The 20,935-nt window shown below is 40.4% G+C and overlaps 1 protein-coding gene across 2 annotated transcripts in view; it reads left to right on the forward strand.

The window, feature by feature from the left end:
* vav3b (vav 3 guanine nucleotide exchange factor b) overlaps positions 1-20,935 on the forward strand; it is a 73,063-nt gene continuing 52,128 nt past the window's right edge. For both annotated transcript variants that reach the window (XM_052134120.1, XM_052134121.1), the window contains exons 1-2: positions 1-366; positions 2,011-2,127. In XM_052134120.1, coding sequence (XP_051990080.1) covers positions 163-366; positions 2,011-2,127 — 321 coding nt within the window. In that variant the 5' untranslated portion in view covers positions 1-162. The remainder of the gene's footprint in view (positions 367-2,010; positions 2,128-20,935) is intronic.

Below are 20,935 nucleotides of genomic sequence, written 5' to 3' on the forward strand. Positions count from 1 at the left end.
TAAAAAATTTAAAGAAGAAGATGAAAAAAGAAAAAAGAAGGATGCCCAAGTAGCCTACAATTAAATATCTGCGCTGTGTTTTGGATGCTCCTACTTCGTACCTTCATTTTTTTGTGTCAGAACAATTTCACAATTTGATGATTTGAATTATACGCGCACACTATGGAGTACTGGAGGCAGTGCAGTTTGTGGCTGATCAGTTGTAAAGTTTTGCCCCGGAATCCTCGGGTCACGGCTGAATCGGCGCAGGTTTTTGATTTAGCACAAACACTTCGGGATGGGGTCCTTCTGTGCCAGCTGCTGAATAATCTGCGACCCGACACCATTAACCTGAAAGAGATCAATCTCAGACCACAGATGTCCCAGGTAAGCGGGTCTACAATAGACATGTTTAAGACTCTAAAAACGTAATGGGCTACAACCTGGAATGTTGCCTATTGCATTTAGGTGAATAAAGACGTATTGACATTTTAGACTCCCATAAGAAAGTATTGATTTGTCCATACGGTAGATTTCTAGTATATAAGCAGAATATTAATATCTTTTTCAGTGCATTTTATTTTAATCCACATTGTAATTATATGAGTAGGCCTATATACATCACAATGTACAAGTTTCTGAAATGCTACTATTCGTTTGGGGTGTTTTTAGTACTAGCCAGTGCCCTAGTACTACTCCAAGTGGCCCCATTGACAGTGCCAGCATAGACTTCTCTTTACAAAGGGCCCAGTGGTAGAAATACACAGCATTCTTTGTATACAGCATCACTCAGTCAATCCACATCTCAGTAAACACTGAGCTAATGAAACATCAATTTTGAAATGTACATCATCTCTTGGTAGGAACCCAAAAAGTTGTCCAGATGAATGCTCTGTCTGATTTGGTGCTAAGTAAGTGTTTAGCGCTGAGAAGTCTCAGGCAGTCTGCCCAGGCCTGAACGGCTTTTCCCATATGCTCCTGTTTCACTCCAGTGACCTGATAAAATCACAATTTTTTTAAAGTCACTTATCCAACCTCCGCCCTTCTAGATTGACCAGACACGGTCAGTCCCCATTAAACAACGGAAAAGAGCGATTTTCAATGCATTCCATTGCTGAATTGCTCAAAATTCCTGACAGATTGTCAGTTGTCTGACTCATAAAGAGGGTATAGGCCTATATTTGGCTAATTGTAAATAAGTGCCTTTATTACTTATCAGATTTTGTGCTCTGTAAACTGAATATAAATTAGTGATGTACATTTAAATGTAAGTCAACCATGTTCTGTATCTTGAGAAACATAATTTATTAATGTAAATTTATGGATTGTATTTTCACAAGGTAACTGTTTAAGAATATATATTTTTTACTGCCTTAGAGTTGGTCTGCTATGTTCATTGATAGGATAAGAAAATGCATAAACAGTAATATTGTCATCTGCACCTAGTAGGCAGGCAAAAGAGATAGTTTGAAATTAGAAATCTTAGTTCCCTGTCTACAGAAGGGTTATTTTGTTGTTGTTTTTTTGTTGTTAGCCTTAATGATTCCACTCATTTGTCTCTCACAAGGCTTTATTTTTCACAGAAGTTTCTCATGTTATGCTCTTTTTGTTTTCTCCTTGCTACAAATATTGTATATTACATATAAAATCTTTACAATGCATAAGTTTACTATGTATGTTACACTGTTCAGAAAGCTCCTGCAATGTCAAATCAATCTCCTTACATATAAATCGCTGTTGTTCATGTTACTTTATCAGATATGATTGTATTGATCTTCTGTCCGCTGATGTGCATTAATTGGAACACACACAGATATATGTGCATACAATTGGTTGTGATGGTCAGCTTTTTCTGCAGGTGACAGACATACAGTAAATAAACATTCAGATATTTTGTCTCACAAGAATAAAAAAAGAAAATTAAATAAAGAAAAATAGCAAGCAAAAAAATAATTTTAGGAAAGCAAATAATCTTATGGGTTGATCTATTATTCAACTATCTTGACAAAATCATGTTTTTTGCTTTTTCAGTTCCTCTGCCTGAAGAATATCCGAACATTCCTGTCCGCTTGCTGTGATGCATTTGGTATGAAGAAGAGTGATTTGTTTGATGCCTTTGATCTCTTCGATGTCCGTGATTTTGGAAAGGTAATGACAAAATAATAAAAGTGGAATAATTGTTTTTAAAATACATTTTATTGAAGTAATTTGTTTGTTTGTTTTGTTTATGTTTTTAATTAAATGATGATTTGCACCATGAGAATTTGCAGTAAAATCATGATGGCATGATAAACAACCAAAAAAACTGTAGTTGCTGAATATGGGTCAGACACCATGTATTGATAGAGGGGGGAGGTTCATACGGTTGACTGGAGTAATAAAGACAGGAAATTGACAATCTAATCTAGAATTTTGAAAGGCCATGCAGTGAACATAATCGGCCACTTCTTATACTCTCAGAAACTTGTAAATGACTGGCTGGTGTTGTTGTGGTTTGCCCACTGAAGGTGATTTGTAATCAATAGCTCATTTATTTTTTAAATCTTCCCATGTACAACCTCGTCCTAAATGTTTGGACTGTCTTTGTCTGTCAGTGTAATACAATAATTCCCTGAGCCACAGCAGTAACTGACTCCTGTAACTTCTTCCTAGCAAATGCAGTTGCTAAATGTCGGACCTCATATAGGGTTAAACATAGATAAATTGAAGTGTCCCCTGTGCTCGGAGGGAGAGCACTATTCTCACAGAGGAGTTGAGCCATTGTTTGAGTCACAGAACATATCTTCAGTCACCCAGAATCATCAGCACAGCACAGCCCTGTAGGGCTAGAATAAAGCCAGGAGGGCACTCTTAAAAGAACTAATGTAAGCGAAAAGCTGAACAAACACCCCCACTGCATAGATTTTTAGGCTTATGGCTGAGGGCATGTGTGGCAAGGGCTATGTGTGTTAATGGATCTGAGCAGGTTCATTCCTATAATATACAGTGGGGTTAAAAAATCTACTTGTTAAAATGCCTATGCATTTTTCTAATGAAAATAACGCATAACTACTTGAGTGTTAAATTGAAAAGTTAACATGAATTTCTTTGAATTTGGTATGTCCATCTTTTTCTTTAATGACAGGATGCACTCGAGTATGGAATGTACTAGTTTGTCCAAAACCTGATGATTCATGTTGTACCAGCATTATTTAAGAATGTTCCAAAAATAAGAACGTGCTTTAATGGGAGCAAGGAAGTCTGAAATTTTGTTACATATTAACATGATCAATGTCACAATTTTAAAAATGCTCAAAATTCAAAAACATTCAGATAATTTCCAGGTTTTAATTACAGTTTGCATCCCAGATTTTCCATGTGATGTTTAACCCCCACTGTATATTTCAATAGCCTATTTTTTTTTTTTTTTTTGTCATCATGTATGGTATACATTGAATTGCAGATTTAATAGTGAATATATATTCACTAGCACTTTATTAGGAAAACTATGGTCCTAATAAATTTCCCGACATGGTCTATTGCTGTTGTAGCTCATCCACCTCAAGGTTCATGTTGTGCATTCTGAGATGCTATTCTGCTCACTACAATTGTACAGAGCGGTTATCTGAGATACCGTAGACTTTCTGTTAGCTCGAACCAGTCTGGCCATTATCTGTTGACCTCTCTCATCAACAAAGTGTTTCTGTCCACAGAACTGGTGCTCTCTGTATGTTTTTTGCTTTTGGCACCATTCTGAGTAAAATCTAGAGACTGTTGTGCGTGAAAATCCCAGGAGATCAGCAGTTACAGAAATACTTAAACTAGCTCATCTGGCATCAACAATCATACCACAGTCAAACTCACTGTGATCAAAATTTTCCCCCTTTCTGATGGTTGATGTGAACATTAACTGAATCTCCTGACCTGTATCTGCCTGATTTTATGCAATGCACTGCTGTCACATGATTGGCTGATTAGATAACTGCATGAATAAGTAGTTGTACAGGTGTTCCTAATAAAGTGCTCAGTGAGTGGATATACACTGACATACATGTAGTTAATGGGTCTTGAAGCAGTGAACATTACTTCACTTGCACAATTTTAGACTGTGCAGTCAGCAAACAGTCTCTGTGTTTGCCCCTTGTATAGGTCTCAGTGCGTTCTCAAGGTTTAAGTTAATCCCTTTCAATAATCTTTGCCTGGCAGAAATCTACTAACATGTACATTTGAGTTAGCTTAGTAAATATTCAGTTTACATCTATTAAATCTGCTCTAAATAAACTTATGAAGTAATAACAACATGACACACAGCTCAGATTTGGCACTGCAAATCAAGCTGAGTGGAAGATTGAAATGGAAAAAATCCAAAAACAGTAATAAAAAAAAAAAAGTGCAGAAAAATCGTCCAATCTATCATCCAGATCTTGTTTGGTATTAACTTTTTATTATTTTTTTAATTAAATTGAATGCAAATGCATCACATTCAGTTTATGCATTGTCATTTGTCGATTGCTTAAACAAAGCAAAGTGTTGAGTGAAAAAATTGTTTCTTAAAATTGATTCTCATGAAACCTTAAGGGTGTTAGTGTAGGTGAACTTCACTCATTGCCTGTGTCCTCATCGTGAATACACATAGCAGTTTGGAGGTTGTATATTCACCTTTTCTTACCTGTCACATTCCTGTGCAGTTTCCTTAAAAAACTTCACAGCACATGCCATATTATCATGTAGTTGTTTCAATCACTACTGCTGGTAAGCAGATATATGGTTTTACTATACACTTTCCAGGCATTCTCTGATTAATAGTTTACTAGGGAAGCATACTAACAGATAACACAACCACATAAAATCAATAGGTGGTGCGAGTTTTTTCTTTAAATTTCCAATTAATTAGTTATTTACTAACCTTTAAGCTAATTTTAATTCTTTACTGTCAAACAAAAGAATTATGGATAAAAATGTTTTTTTTTATCACTGATCTTCTTGTCACCTGAACGGCCGATACTGATCCTGATCCCTGCTCAATTCACCATAACTGCTCAGTCATAACTGGCTAAATGTAAGATTTCTGCACACTGTCAATATTTATTTAATTTTTCATCTTCCCAGTAATTTCACTTTGCTTAGATTTTGCTGACAAAAAAGTTTAAAAGGCTTTTTTAAAAAGCTTTTTTTTTTTTATTTGACTTTTAAAAATCACAAAATATTCTCTATTTTAAGAAAGATAGCCCTATAAAAACTGACTGTGCAATTAAACTTAATGTTACATTTTTGGTTATCGATTCATTGACATTATTTCATATAATTATTATTATTCCTCATTTTATTTTAATTATATTTTTGCATTATATTTAATACATTATATTATCTTAATATTGTCTAAATAATTATTTTATGTATTAATTACTTCTCTGCAATTTCTTTTAATTGGATGATTGTATTAATATGCTAATTCAGTTTTCACTTGTTGTTGCTTGAACTTTAATGAGGGGAACAGGAAAGCGGAGAAAGAGCGCATGTTTCTGGACTCTACGAGTGCTACTATTATTAATGCCATTTAATCGGGAAATATTTAAAGGGTACCTATTATGTCTCTTTTCACAAGATGTAATTTAAATCTGTGATATCCCCAGAATGTGCCTGTGAAGTTTTAGCACAAAATACACTACAGATAATTTATTATACCATGTTGAAAATGCCAATTTTTGGGTGGGAATAAAAATGAGCTGTTTTTGTGTGTGTGTCTTTAAATGCAAATGAGCTGGTGCTCCCCACCCTGTATCCAGAATAGTGTCGAGTTTCAGCAGTTTTGCAACAATGGATGAGCAAAATATACACACTAATACTGTTACAACGTTCGCTATGCACTATAACGAAACAACACACACAAACAAACATGTCCGTCGGCAGTGTCCGTCAACAGTCATGGGCAGGGCCTGTACGAAGTGACATCACTTTGTACAAAATCTGCAAACGGCTTGTTTTGGGGGTTTTAAAAAAAAAGGACTGGGTGGATTTTTATCATTATAGGGTGGTTGTGTACACACACTGCCAACACACATTTATGTTCAAACACCATGTAAAAGTGAATAAGGACCGTTTGATAGCTTGCACTGTTTTCTCTTTGCTTTATCAGGTGTGAAACGCCACATTAACAGTACAGTACACAAACTCTTCATATTCGCAATACCTCTCCCACTGCATTGTTCTTAACTGCTGAATCAAGGTTGTCTGTTGTGTTAAAACACTATACAAGTATTCCCCACACTGTGATACAATGAGTGTTGCTGAAGCTTCCCCCTTCGGGCGTGGTCGTCCAGTCACAGGCAGACGCGGAGATAACAGACATGATTTTCCGGGCAGCCGTGCATTGGAACGTTCCGCTCTCCCCTGAACCCTCATGGCTCGATGATTGGTTTCTGAGCTCGCGGTGCCGCTCACAGCCACGCTCTGCCCCAGTTCCTTTCTTCCCAGATGTGCATGAGGAGCTGACATGGTCGTGGGAGGCACCTTTCACTGCCCGATCTTTCAGCTCCCCTGCTCTCACTACCCTCGATGGTGGGGTGGCCATGGGCTCGGCGATACCCCCAGTGGATAAGGCGCTCGCGGTGCACCTATGCCTTCAGAGAGTTGGCGCGGGTGCCCAAAGCTCCTGTCCAGAGGCTGTAGGTTCACGTCGTCCCTGATGGCCAAGACCTATGCTGCCACTGGACAAGCCACCCCAACCCTGCACGCCATAGCTCTTCTGCAAGTACACCAAGCCAAGGCACTGAAAGAACTGCATGAGGGTAGTTCTGCCCCGGGATTGATGCAGCAGCTGCGCTCTAAGACCGACCGCGCCCTCCGGGGGACAAAGGTCATGGCACCGTCTCTCGGGCAGACGATGTCCACTTTGTTGGTCCAGGAGCGCCACCTATGGCTCAACCTGGTCGAGATGCGAGAGACCGACAAGGCACGATTCCACGATTTGCTCACATCAATTATATCAGAATATCATTCTTACAATACGAATTTAACCATGTATTACTTTGCTGCATTTTCTTAAAAAATAAAAAATACAAAAAATGTTACTTGCCAAATGGCGAGTTGATTACTTAAACGGCGGTATGGTTTCTCCCTTGATATAACACGTCTACAGAAGCAGAACATGAATGAACAGAGGCAGAGCTGTGTGGCTTTATAATATATTTGCAAATGCATAGGACACGTTTTGAGCACCATACCAAAGCAAGAGCAGGGAGTATTCATAGAGCAGCGTAGTTTATTTGAGAGCACGCGTCCAGTTTTGAGCAAGACCTAGGACTTCCATGTGCGAGTGGAGAGATCCGCGTCCATTTATAAAGTAGCCTAATTTACCTTCACGATACTTTTTATTGTGTAATTATGTATCATTTTATTTTACTCTGTGAAATTATCATCAATCTCTGCACTTCCCCAGACATGCTCTGGCGCACCTCTCAGTTTGAAAAACGTGGGTTTATGCAATCGGCCAAATTACCGATCCCCAATTGAGTCGGACGTGAACATCGGCCGATACGATCAGTGGCCGATTAATCAGAGCATTCCTAAAAACAATTGTTAAGTTGAGAACAGACTAATTATATTAAGAACAGATGTTCCGATGTTTTTGATAGGACTGTGTTTTAAATAGTTGTTGGGTTTTAATCAAAGTGCAATGGATGGAGTATTTTGTACATTACAACATTATTTAGCTGACATTTTAAATGAGGGTCCCTCCTTGGGCCCGTATTCCCAAATAAATCTTATGGCTAAAAGTAGCTTCTAACACAGAATTTTTGGCACATCTCTTAACATGTAAGGGAGTGTAACTCCTAATGCTAGGACTATTCTAGTACGTTTTTTATCTAAGAGAAATTAATGGAACAGTTTAACACTAAAAGTAGCTCCTAAACCCATGACAACAAAGTCATCCTGAGGACTCCTAAACCCCTAAAGGCCGAGATATACTTCATACGAAATCGAGGAACAAACGGGTGGGACATAAATTCAGATTATGCGTGCAAGACCAAAAAAAAGTTATCCACAAAAGAAATCAAATCTACTCAAATAGATTGAAGTACCAATTCACTCACATGCAATCTGCATCAAAAGCCATTCACACATCTGCCCAAATTAATATATGCTCTGATGATCTATCATCATTCTTTTGTTTGTATTCTGAATATTAACACTCTTTTATAAGCTCATCTTTGCAGTAGTATCAGTGTCATCATAAATGACAATAACAGAGTGTGTAAGGGGGTTAAGATGGGCAAGGAGGATGCGAGAACCGGCTTGTCAATATAAATGAAATTTAATTAAACTCAAACCAAAAGCACAAACATAAACACACACACATGACGGACATGCCCGTAATTCTCTCTCTCTCGAACCATCGTCACCGGCCGCCTTTATCCCTTGCGCGCCTCATCATTGCGAGCCGATTGGGGACCGTGCGTGCGATATTCCGACCCGGCTCTGCCCCCCTCTGCTCCACACTTTGTTATTTCACATATTATGTCATGTATAGTGTTTAGCGCATTAGCTTCAAGAATTCAGTATCTAAACTAGAAAAATTAAACATTTCCTACAGCATATGCTGTATATTTCCAATTATAATTTTTTATTGATTCGTAGATATATAACTCAGAAAAACACAACAGATATACATTGAATCAACATTTAACCACCACTATTACCCCTCTCCCTCCCCAATTACCAACTCCACCACAACGAAACCCCTGATTGGCATTGCCAGCAGGTGGGTGTGTCTTGAAGTCCAATTCTATACAGTCTAGAGAGGGTCCAATAGAATCTGTGTAAAATCTTGAATTTCATAAGGAGCACCCTTGCATCTCTAGATACTGATGACATTTTTTTTAATCCTAGCCCACACTCCCTCCTCCAATACCAAGTTTAAATCTTTCTCCCATAATCTCTTGAGAGATGTTGAAGCTCCATCCCCTAGAATCTGAATTAGCAGGGAGTAATGCAATGATGCCTCATGACCTTTTCCAAATGCAGTAATCACCACTCCCAGAGTATCTTCAGTTTTAGGGGGGAATGCTACTTCCAAAAATAGTACAGAGCAGGTGCCGCAGCTGTAAACGCCTAAAGAACTGAGATCTGGGAATCCCTAAATGTTGAAACAAATTTTCAAAGGATTTCAACACTCTCAAATAGGTCACCGAGTGTAGTAACCCCCTCACAATCCACTCTGACCAGCAGAAAGGGGACTTATCAATACATAATTTGGTGTTCAGCCATATGCTCAAGGCAACATTTAAATAAATGTCAGAATTAAACACTCTGGACACTTTTGTCCATACTGTGTGCAAATGCGAGATAACGGGGTATAACTTAACTTCTCCGATTATTTTGATAGAAAGGCTTTTCAATGGCAAAATAGGGGCAAGAACTTCCTGTTCAATACAAAACCAGGGAGGGGCTCTCTCAGGCGACCAATGAGCCAAATGTCTGAGACATAAGCATAATAATAAAACTAAATCTTGGGTAGGCCTAACCCACCTTGTCAATCGGCCTATGTAACTTATTAAAATGTAATCTAGGAGGCTTACCATTCAAACTGAAGGACTTCGTTATGCTTTCAAATTGCTTGAAATAAGAGAGGGAGACATCGAAAGAGAGAGATTGTGGCAGGTAGTTAAATTTTGGAATACAATTCATTTTAATAACATTAACCTTCCCAATCATAGATAAATATAATTAAGCCCACTTTGTTCAAAAAACTTTTTATTAAGGGGTCAAAATTAACTCTAACTAAATCAGACAAATTTGCTAGGAATAAAATGCACAAATACTTAATGCCCTGTTTGGGCCACCGAAAGGTGCCATGCTGTAAAGCCGTAACTGGGTAGTATGTTGTCAGAGACAAAGCTTCGGATTTAGGCCAATTTTTCTTTTCATATTTCTGTGGAGGCAAGGCATAGATCTAATGGGGGCGTAGACGAACAAAAAAAATATCATCAGTGTAAAGCAAAAGCTTATGCGCCATACCTCTCGCAACCACCCCTGGAAAATCATCTTCCTTTCTTATCATGGCTGCTAATGGTTCCAGGGCAAGACAGAACAATAATGACAATAATCTAGATAGAGTCTATCTAGAGTAAAATAATCTGAAATTAATCAATTTGTTTGTACCGTCACTACAGGGTCTCTATAAAGTAACTTAATCCATCCAATAAAAGTATTCCCGTATATTTCCAAAATCTTAAAAAGATGATCCCATTCTACCACATCAAACGCCTTTTCATCTTCTAGTGAGATGGCAGCAACGGAGTCTGATCATTCGCCACTGACCACATGATATTATCTAGCCAAAAGCTTCCTTGCTGTGTCCTCCATCTCAAAGTATGACTGTCTTACCCTGAATAACCAAAACTCCTTCTTCCATGACAAAATAGCATTATATCTGTATTTCAATCGGGTCAATTCTCTGAGGCCATCAGACGACATTTGGCGCTTCACCTCTGCCTCGGCACTTTTAATATTCCCTTCCAACTCCACGAGTTCTTGTGCTTTGGATTTTTTGATGAATGAGGCATACTGTATGATCCAGCCCCTAAGAACCGCCTTAAGTGCCTCCCAAGCCAAGCCCACAGAGGATACTGAGGACCAGTTTGTCTCCATATAAACATTGATTTCAGACTTTAACTTTTGATGGAATTCAGGATTTTAGAAAAGGGATGCATTAAAGCTCCAACTATATGATTTCTTTTTCTCTGTATTTGGCAACATCTCTAAACTCACCAGGGCATGATCTGAGAGGGGTTTCCAATTTAGCAATCAACAGCAGATGAGATAAGGGTCTTAGATATATATATAAATCTATTCTAGAATAAATATTATGGACTGCTGAATTTTTTTTATAGTCCTTCCAGATGGGTTCAGAAGTCTCTAAATATCTGTAAGACCAAGATTTTTACACATCCTGTGAAGCGTCATTGTTGCGGTAGGGGGCTTACATACCTATGTTTCAGTATGATCAAGGACTGAGTCCATCAATAGATTAAAATCTCCTCCCAATATTATATCATGAGGGGTGTCAGTGGCTTGCAACATTCTTACAAGATCTATAGCCCTGATCATCAGCGTTAGGTGCGTAAATATTAGCCAAAATCATCCTTTGCCCCTGAATTTCTGCTAAAACATTAATGACTATTCCTAATTTATCTTTAACCTGTTTGAGACATTTGAATTGTAGATGCTTACTTGTGTAATTAGTGTAATGACTCCCTTGCTCTTTATTGAGCCAGCACTAAAGAAAACATGTCCACCCTATATATTCCCACGTTTCAGCTTCCTGTGGGGAAAGATGCGTGAAGAAACACTATATCATATTTCTTACGTTTAAGAAGATAAATAACCTTCCTTCTTTTTATGGGGTGCCACATGGAGAGAGACCATCCACTCATATTAACATTTGACATTTTGACATATTAGAAAAAAGAGATTGTGTGTCAAATATAAAATGATAAAGATTACATTCCAACATTAGTGCTACAATCAAATCCCAAACTTCCTCCCAAACCAAACAAACAGAAAAAAGAAAAACATGTGCATTAACCCCACACACGACAGCCTTCCTTTACTCCTTGCCTCACTTAACACGACACCTTTATAGGATGATCTCAGAAATTTAGCCAGAATTGATCGGCTAGTCTCATTCAGCAGATTGCCAAGCTGGAACCCTGTGAGCTCGCTTGATTTCCAGCTTATGGCCTGTTATGTTAAGCAGACTGGGGAAGAGTCCGTCCAGGAATTTCACCACATCCCAACCTTCTTCGTCCTCCGGAATTTCAAGAATTCAGACGTTATTCCACTAGTTATGGTTTTCCAAATCCTCCAGCTTCTCCCAGATCCACAAATCCACCCTATTCGCTAGCGGATTAGTAGCTAATTTCCTCTCTGATGACTCCAGATAATCAATCCGTTTCTCAACATCCCCCAATCTTGTAACAACCTCAGTGAATTTCATCTCTATGGCAGTAATCGATCGTCATATTACAGCAAGATCCTCCAAGTCAGCAACGACCTTCATCAGCATTGCTGACACGTGCAACAATTCTTGCCGAATTTCCTTCACTTCACTGGCCAAATCAGCTCCCTGCTTGCGGTCTGAAGCATGGCTGCTGCCATCAATCCACATTGCAATCAAGTTAATGTATTAGAAAGTTATAATGACATTGACCTTTTAAAATCGCAAGGGAGTTTTCATTACTTGGTTTGGGATGCAATTATCTCTTCTACGAAACCAAACAATCCAGTTATATCAGAGATAAAGGTTTTGAGCGATATATTAACAGCCTAGCCTACTCTTTGAGGTGAAGAATCATGAAGTTTATGTAGCCAATATGGGATAAATCAATCTATTAAGTTTGTATAAATAGGCTGCATAGAAATATAGGACAATACATTGAAAAATATTAATTTGCTGTGGATGATTACAATTATGTGAACTCTGCTCTCAACTGAGCCAGCTGTAGCCTTTTCTCTCTCTATGTTTTCTCTCCATAGAGTGTTAGATGCAGCTGGGCCATCTAACGCTATAACACGCATCGGGGAAGGTGTTCTTTTCCAATCCTATTCTTTCAGGGGGAAAAGACCCTGCAGAGACCACATCTTGTCCAGCAGGGGAGGTTAATAAGTGGCAAATACGTCACATGGGCTTACCAGACACATATGGAAGTGGCGCGGTGGTAGGTCCTGCCTCGACGGGGTAGGGGTGGCAAGCCACTGGCTGCGAACTTCCTCTGCTGAATTTGGAGCCAGAGGGTGTGACTTGTGGTCTTGACTGGGGGAGAAGAGCACACGTTTTCACCTCTGGGAGGGTAAAGGCGCTGTTTGCAAGTGATACACCTGGCCTCTGAGCAAGTGATACACTTGGCCTGGCCACCAAATTCTACGTGTTCGGACCTGTCAAAACACAGGACGAGACCGGCTCCACCCGGAGATTGTAAAATCTCGCGAAGGTATTGGGTGTTGCCCAGCCCGCCATTCTGCAGATGTCTGCTAGAGAGGTGCCATTGGCCAGTGCCCACAAGGATGTCACACTCCTTGTAGAGTGTGCTCGAAGGATGATCAATGGCAGAAATCTGCGCAGGGCAAGAATATTGAGACGTGAAAGTATGCGTCCTTCATGTCTACCTCTGCAAACCAATCTTGATGCCGGATGCATGTCAGAAAACGTTTCTGCGTCAGCATCTTGAGTCTGTGTAAGGCTGGTTCAGAACTTGCAGGTCCAAGATTGGCCGCAACCCACTGCCTTTCTTGGGTGCGATGAAGTAATGGCTATAGAATCCCTTCTCCATCTCAGCTGGAGGTACAGGCTATATCGCGTCCTTGCGCAGAAGTTTTGCGATCTCTGCACACAGTTTGGAGGCATTTTTGCCCTGCACCTAGGTAAAGCGCACGCCGCTGAAACGGGGGAGCCACCGTAAAGGGTTGTAAAGCATAAGCCATGCGTCCAAGCTCCAGGCGAGGGGCACTAAGTCATGTGTGATGTACCTGGAGGTGAGGCCTCGTGGCGGGGGGAAGTAGACGATGTCACGTCGGGGAGCATTACTTCGTCCCGAGGTGGTTGTGCTGAAGAGAAGCTTGAAGCATTTACCTTGCTCCGTGTGCCTGGTCTGGGGCAGGTTGGCAACTGAGGAGGAGGTTCTGTAGCGACGACCTCTAGACTTGGAAGCACCTGCCGGCCTCAGGCACGAGTGTGGGGCAGTTGGGCATGTGAAGGCACAAGGGCAGAGTTCATGGGGACCCGAATGCAAGTGCTTGTGTCTGATTGCCGTGAGAACGGCGGTTGTGGGCAATGGCTAAGTGACCCAGGGAGTGAGGAAACTGCTTCCTTTGTGACAACGTGGGTACCGCAGCCCGTTGGGGGTGTGGCAAGCAAAGAAAAGGAACAAAATATTCTCCACCCGGCCCTCCACCGGGGGATGGAGTGGTCTGGATTCCAGCTCTGTGGCAGATGTCTCTCTCCCTGTGTTGCCCATCCCCGGAGCGCTTGGTAGCCTTCTGGCTCCGGTAGGTGGTTCGTGAGACGGAGGGCGTCCGCTTCCTGTGGGAAGCTCTACGCTGGGGCTAAGAGCTGGGGCAGAGCTGCCTGGGGTTTCACCGCCAATGTGTTGAATAATCTCTGTCTGTTTCTTCATCACCGAGAACTGCTGGACAAAGTCCTCAACGGTGTTACCGAATAGGCCGATCTGGGTGATGGGGGAGTTGAGAAAGCGAGCCTTGTCGAAGTACCACATCTCAACCAAATTCAGCCACAGTTTGTGTTCCTGGTGTTCTGCTCTGTGACCTTCATGGCGAGGTCGGTTGCCGAGCACAGTTATTGCAGCATATCAGGATCGGGACTAACCAGGTGCAGATATTTTGATGCCTTGGCCTGGTGGACTTGCAGGAGTGCTATGGCATGCAGGGTGGAGGCGGCCTGTCCAGCATCGTTGTAGGCCTTGGTCGCCAGAGACGACGCCAACCTACAGGCCTTGGAAGCGAGTGACGGTCGATCCCGCCAGGTGGCGGCGTTTTGTGGGCACAGGTGCACTGAAACTGCCTCATCCACCTGGGTGAGTTCTGTGTACCCGTGGACTGCCCCGCCGTCAAGGGTAGTGAGAGCGGACGAACGATGAAGTTGGTTTTGAAGTGTCTTCAAAGGACTGACAAGACCTGCTTTTTTAAACTTTTATAACTAAGCTTTTCTGTATGGACTGCTTACTGTGAATTACATTTGTATCTTTGTATTAGTTTTATACACTGAGTTTGAAAGTGAAAGGTGCCCACCATGACTTCGTCAGTTCATCATGCACCGCCGGGAAGAAAGGATCCAGGGGGGCGGGCTTTGACTGGCGCCCCAAACCCACGAAGCAGTCGTCTAGCCGCGAGGGCTGAGGGGAGGACAGAGGGTTCCAGTCCAGCCCAGGCGGCCTGGGTAAGCATAGCGGACAGCTCGGCCTCAGACTGGGACGACACACCTGAAGGCGCTAGCCCAGTCGAGTCCTCAGTGCTGGAGTCCGCCAAGACGCTCTCCGATGCAGTGGCGAAACTCTCATCCAGATCGGGGGCTCTGAAAGAGACATCAGACTGGCCGTAAGGCGAGCCGGTCTCATCTTGGAACTGGACAGGGACAAACAAACATGCTGGGGAACAGGTGGTCCGCAGGGATTTAGCCGGCAAAACCGCACCCACTAAATTCCAAAAATCGGCTCGGCTAGAGTGGCTTTCCCCAGGAAGAAGGAAAGCTGCGACCGCAACGTTGCCATGGTCATGTTCTCTCAGTGAGAACATGAGCTGTCCACAAACGCTGCCTCCGTGTGATCTCTGCCCAGACACAAGTGGTACGCCCATGGCCATCAGAAAAAAAATCTTTAAAAACACATTCAATGTCAATGTGTTTACTCTTATAGAGAAATATATATATATACTCTTAGAGTGCTGTCAGAAGAAGAGAAAAGGCACTGAAATGTGCCTTGTTTCCAACAGCGTATGATCTTTAGAGGTGAGTGGAATAGCAGTGGGTTTTACTCAGCTGCTGAAACACAACCGCTCGGCTCCAAAGAAAAAATCTGTCTGAACAGACGCACGCTTCCCTTCTTTTATACCTGTATGTCCGGGGAGGGACATGCAAATTCTGTTCACCAATTCTCATTGGCCTTTTCTCAAAGATAAGAGGTAACCGAGGCTCTTAAGAGAGACCCCTAGGCCCCGTCCCAATACCTCCCCTTACCCTAGATTTCTGCCCTAACCCTTGTTTTTGCGCGTTCTCGTGTAGGGGTAGGGTGTCCCAATACTCTAAAGAGCAAGGGGAGTGATATTCTCCCTTAAAATCAACCCTCAAAACATAGTGCGGTCCGATGCAGGCTTAAAACGAAGTGGAAGATGAAATTACCCAGGATACCTTACTGAACTCAGCTGAGCCGGCCAAATTTTTCAACTAAGATGGCGGACACCGCTGGAAAGGAGCAACTGAATTGTAAGTATATTTTCGCAAAATAAGCATGTTAAAAATTCGAAATATGTTGGAATATGTTAGTTTGATGAACATCCAATGGACTGTTGAGTTTTGAACACTAATGTTAGAAAATATTTCACGAAGCTATCTGACGATGTTCATATGAAATCTGCCGAGTGCTTCAAAAGAGTCTGCCAATCAAATATGCATCTGATCTGGGTAGTTAATCTAATTTTATTTTCGATTTTGGCTTCTAAGGATTATAAAAAGAAGATATGTGAGGTAAAATTATTAAAAACTAGCCGCGCATCATCTGTCCCTTCACAGCGCGCTGTCATTTCTCTCTAAACCCAAACTTGACGTCAGAATCAGCACTGAGCACAATCGGTGATTGTTGTAAAGTGCAGTGTCTGCTGTTTCTAAATTGCGGGACGTTGTTGGTGGTAAAAACAGCTACTAAAAGCACAATGATCCAGCGCAAGAGACGTTGCCCGGTTCCCATGGAGGCCTGCCGGAAACGGATTGCAACTAGACAAGCAAACTATACTTTGGGTTTTGTGTGCTTCTAAACGATCAAATACACACAAATATATGGCAAAATAACCGGTTTAGAGATTCACTTAAACACAGTTGATGTCTTAAATGGGAGTTAACATTTGGGAGAAAATATGTGTATTATTAGATCTGCATTCGGTCTTAAAGTGGCAGCATCTAATAAACCTGCTAATGATTACACCGTTAATGTGAATAAAACAACTAAAGGCAAAGAGAAAATAAGATGTTTAAGAATGAATAACTTTAGCTTTAATAAGCATTAATCTATCTATAATAAACTATGCTGTGTTATTTTACATTTGATTACTTTATTAGATTTCTAGCATATTATTATGGATACTTATATCCTGATCATAACTGGGATAGTTATGTGCATGTATTCACACTCCTCAGATTGTATTGACCAAAAATCCGTTTAGTTCTCTCCTGTTAATTTGCAATTTACTAAGCGGCAACTGGTCTCTTATTTCAGGGACTGTCGAGCAGACCTTCGGCCTCATCAGGTTCTGGACTGAGAATGAGGAGAAGTTTACAAAAAAAAAATTTGCCTCCAAATTGTTATGGGAGTGAGTGACCAGATTATACAATTCAATAACTGATAACAATATCAATGTCTGATAATGTTCTAGCCCCCAGGCAGCTACAATGCCTTCTCTGTTGATTCATCAGACGTAGATACACGAACACAGCCCACACAACAGGCAACACAACAGCTGGAACCGGCATTTTCTGAATGAAAATAGTAGTAGTAGACACGTCGACGTTGCGCGTGACGTAGTGAGGTTTGCCGTGCTAATTTGCATATAGTGGTGTCCCATTTCATAGGGAAAGATCTTCAACTCCACTTCCCTCGTTGAGGGGACTTTACTTTCGAGGGCACTCAAAACCAAGTGGAAGTTTTAAGGGGGGAGAAATGGGACAGGGCCCTAGTGTCACTACATCGACACAACATCGAGTGAGTAACAGAAGGGGAACTCAAAATGATCAAGTACAAAATTGCTGTGTATAAAAGCCCTTGGGCTTGAATTAATAATGTATTTTTGGTCAAAACAAGGGAACTTATGTAGAAAAATTTGAATTGTTATTTAAAAATGTATATAGTTTTAATTCTTTTGACTATTGGTGTTGTTTTGTCGTAGCTGGTTGATAGTTGTATAAAGTCACCATTAGGTTGATTAGTATTACCTCTGGTGAACTTGGAGCCTGTGAAATTTAAGCCATTCTTCTTTACTCAGTTGTACTTTACAAAAGTGCAGATTTATGTGCACTACGAAGTACTGAGAAGAATCCAATGTGCCATATGGCTAACTGAGATTCTAGTCATAATTTCCCTTATACTATAAAAAGATGTGCTGTAACTCAATTTAAATAATATATATATATATTTTTAAACATTGATACTTTAATCACAGATGAGTTAAGTTTATTTGTAACTAGTTAACAGTGCTTAAAAAAATAAGTTCAATTTACTTGAGCCAAATAAATATTTACTTAAAAAAAAAAACATACAAACCTATTACCGTAATATAATTATTTCTTTAATTATATGTTTCAATATAAGTTGAGCAAGAAGCAACAACCATCCATTGTCTTTTCTCTGGTGTGGGTTCTGTGTTATCCATAGCTATTTTATGCTTCTAGTCTATTTAAAAGCCAGTTTATAAATAAAGTAATATAATAATATACACTTCCTGCTGTCTGTGTATAATAAACTTGCCGAAAAAATAGTGGTACCCTGTCTACCAATCACTTTGGTGAATTAAAAGAGAACGTCACAGTGACGTCATCCATAGCAACAAAATCAGCCCCGACATTGCTCTAACTTTAAGATTTGCATAGTAAAACCTGCTCATAGCACTTTTTTTTAAAAGTCTTTGAGCAAAAACTCTTTGGAGAACTCCTAGTAAGATAAAAATATGTTAATACGGGCCCAGATTTCTAAACTCCCCACACAGGCTGAAAGTCAAGACCTCATTCAGATTAAACTGTGCAGTGTTTTAATGTCCCTTTGATCAGCATATTAATCCACAGAGGCACAGGTAACAAGACAGGAGCAATTAAAATTGTTTTGGCTCCAGTAAATTCTCGAGACTGTTGTGCGTGAAAATCCCAGGAGATCAGCAGTGACAGAAATACTCAAACCAGCTCATCTGCCACAGTCTAAATCACTGAGATACATTTTTTCCCCTTTCTGATGGTTGATGTGAACATTAACTGAAGACGTATCTGCATGATTTTATGCATTGCACTGCTGCCACACGATTGGCTGGTTAGATAATTGCACGAATAAGTAGGTATACAAGTGTTCCTAATAAAGTGCTCAGTGAGTGTAGTTTCACAATTCAAATGTGTCTTTGCAGAGTCTACAGAAATTGCTCACATCTGACTCAATTCTGTGCTGCTTTATGGTGAAATTGAAATTCAGCTGAAGCTTGCCTCTAAAGCTGCAAAAGCTACAGCCTGCATCCAGCTAATATACAGTATTATTAGACTTTTTGGAATGCACTTGTATGTAACTTGATATTATTTGTAATGAAGTATATAATATTTATTAAAAAAACATTCAGTGATTAATTCATTCTCATGTCTCATGTTCTAAAAAAAAAAAGTAATCTCAAATGGTATAGAAACACAGTGTAGTGGAATGTGAAAAAAAATAAAAAATAATTTGCTGTTAACTTGCAATTTGCAAGATGTAAAAATGAAAGTAGGTACAAAAATAACTTTCTGAGGAAGCAGGGTTGGTTTTCAGCAGGCGAGATTTGAAACCCTGAAGTACGTGCTATCATTTAGATCTGTGTATTTGTATGTATGTTTGTGTGTCTGCATGCATGCATGTTAGTGACCAGCCAATGTGTTTATCTGTATATCTATGTTCTGCATAAAAGTAAATGTGAAAAAAGCAAGCCCACATCACACTTGTGAAATAAGACTAGCTTGGTATTGCAAGACCACTTCCTCTCAAGAGAGTGCAATGTCTCACTAATAGCACTGCCTTTGATATGCAGGCACTCAGACTATAAAAGGAATCACTTTTCAGCTACAAACTGTATTTCATTTTTGCGCCATTAGCATTTTGAATGTATTATCTCATAAACTTTACTTCACATTACACTTTTTTTTTCTCTCTGAGGTCCACTTGTAATGTTTCGCCACCGAAAACAGAAAGATTTAGTGTTTATGACCATATACACCCTCTCTCTGACCCTTCAAGTTAAAAAGCAGATTTTTTCTGGTGGGCTATTAAACAGTTTTGCTGAAATAGCGCTGTGCTCCGATGTAAATGCCCTCTTCTCATGTGAAATGTTAGGGGTTGTTAAGGGTTACATGGACCCCCAAGATCTTTGACACAATTCGAACACTGCTCGTCCTTCATTAACTATTCCTACATTACACTGTGACAAACTGTTAATTTAAGAATGAAAAAGATCATGGATCTTTTTCAAAATAAACAACTGCTTATTTCTGAAAGGGCCCTTTTAAACTCTTGAGACCTGAGCATCACTGCTATGTGCATATTCCATTCCCCTTATTGATTTGTAACTAGTAGACCCTAACAAACATGCAAAAAAAATAATATATATATATATATTTATGTCCACATGCAGTGCATTCAGAAAGTATTCAGACCCCTTAATTTTTTTACATTTTGTTTTGTTTTTCACATCAATCTACACTCCATACCCCATAATGGCAGCCATATTACCCTGCAGCTCTTGCCTGGTTGCCCAATAAAGCTAAGCAGGGTTGAGCCTGGCCAGTACCTGTATGGGAGACCTCCTGGGGAAAACCAAGGTTGCTGCTGGAAGTGGTATTAGGGAGGCCAGCAGGGGGGTGCTCATCCTATGGTCTGTTTGGGTCCTAATGCCCCAGTATAGTGATGGGTACTCTATACTGTAAAAAAAAAAAAAAAGCACTGTCTTTTGGATGAGATGTTAAACTGAGGTCCTGACTCAGGTCAAATGAACTACCTGAAGAGATGGAAGCCTCTCCTCTGTGCAGAACACATAAACAAAACACCTAAAGGACTCTCAGACTGTGAGAAACAAGATTTGCTGGTCTGATGCAATGAAGATTTAACTGTTTGGCCTCATTTCCAAACATCATGTCTGGAGGAAACCAGATCAGTGCTCATCACCTGCACAATACCATCCCAACGGTGAAGCATGGTGGTGGTAGCTTCATGCTGTAGGGGTGTTTTTCAGCGGCAGGGACTGGGGGACTAGTCAGAGTTGAAGGAATGCTGAATGCAGCAAAAAACTGAGAAATCCATAAAAAAAACCTTGGAGAGACCTGAAAATGGCTGTCCACTGATGGTCCCCACCCAACCTGACAGAGCTTAAGAGGATCTGCAGAGAAGAATGGCAGAAAATCCCCAAATCCAGGTGTGCAAAGTTTGTCGCATCATACCAAAAAAAACTTGAGGTTGTAACCGCTGCCAAAGATGCT

The sequence above is a fragment of the Xyrauchen texanus genome, chromosome 9 (assembly GCF_025860055.1).
Source record: "Xyrauchen texanus isolate HMW12.3.18 chromosome 9, RBS_HiC_50CHRs, whole genome shotgun sequence".
Taxonomy (NCBI): domain Eukaryota; kingdom Metazoa; phylum Chordata; class Actinopteri; order Cypriniformes; family Catostomidae; genus Xyrauchen; species Xyrauchen texanus.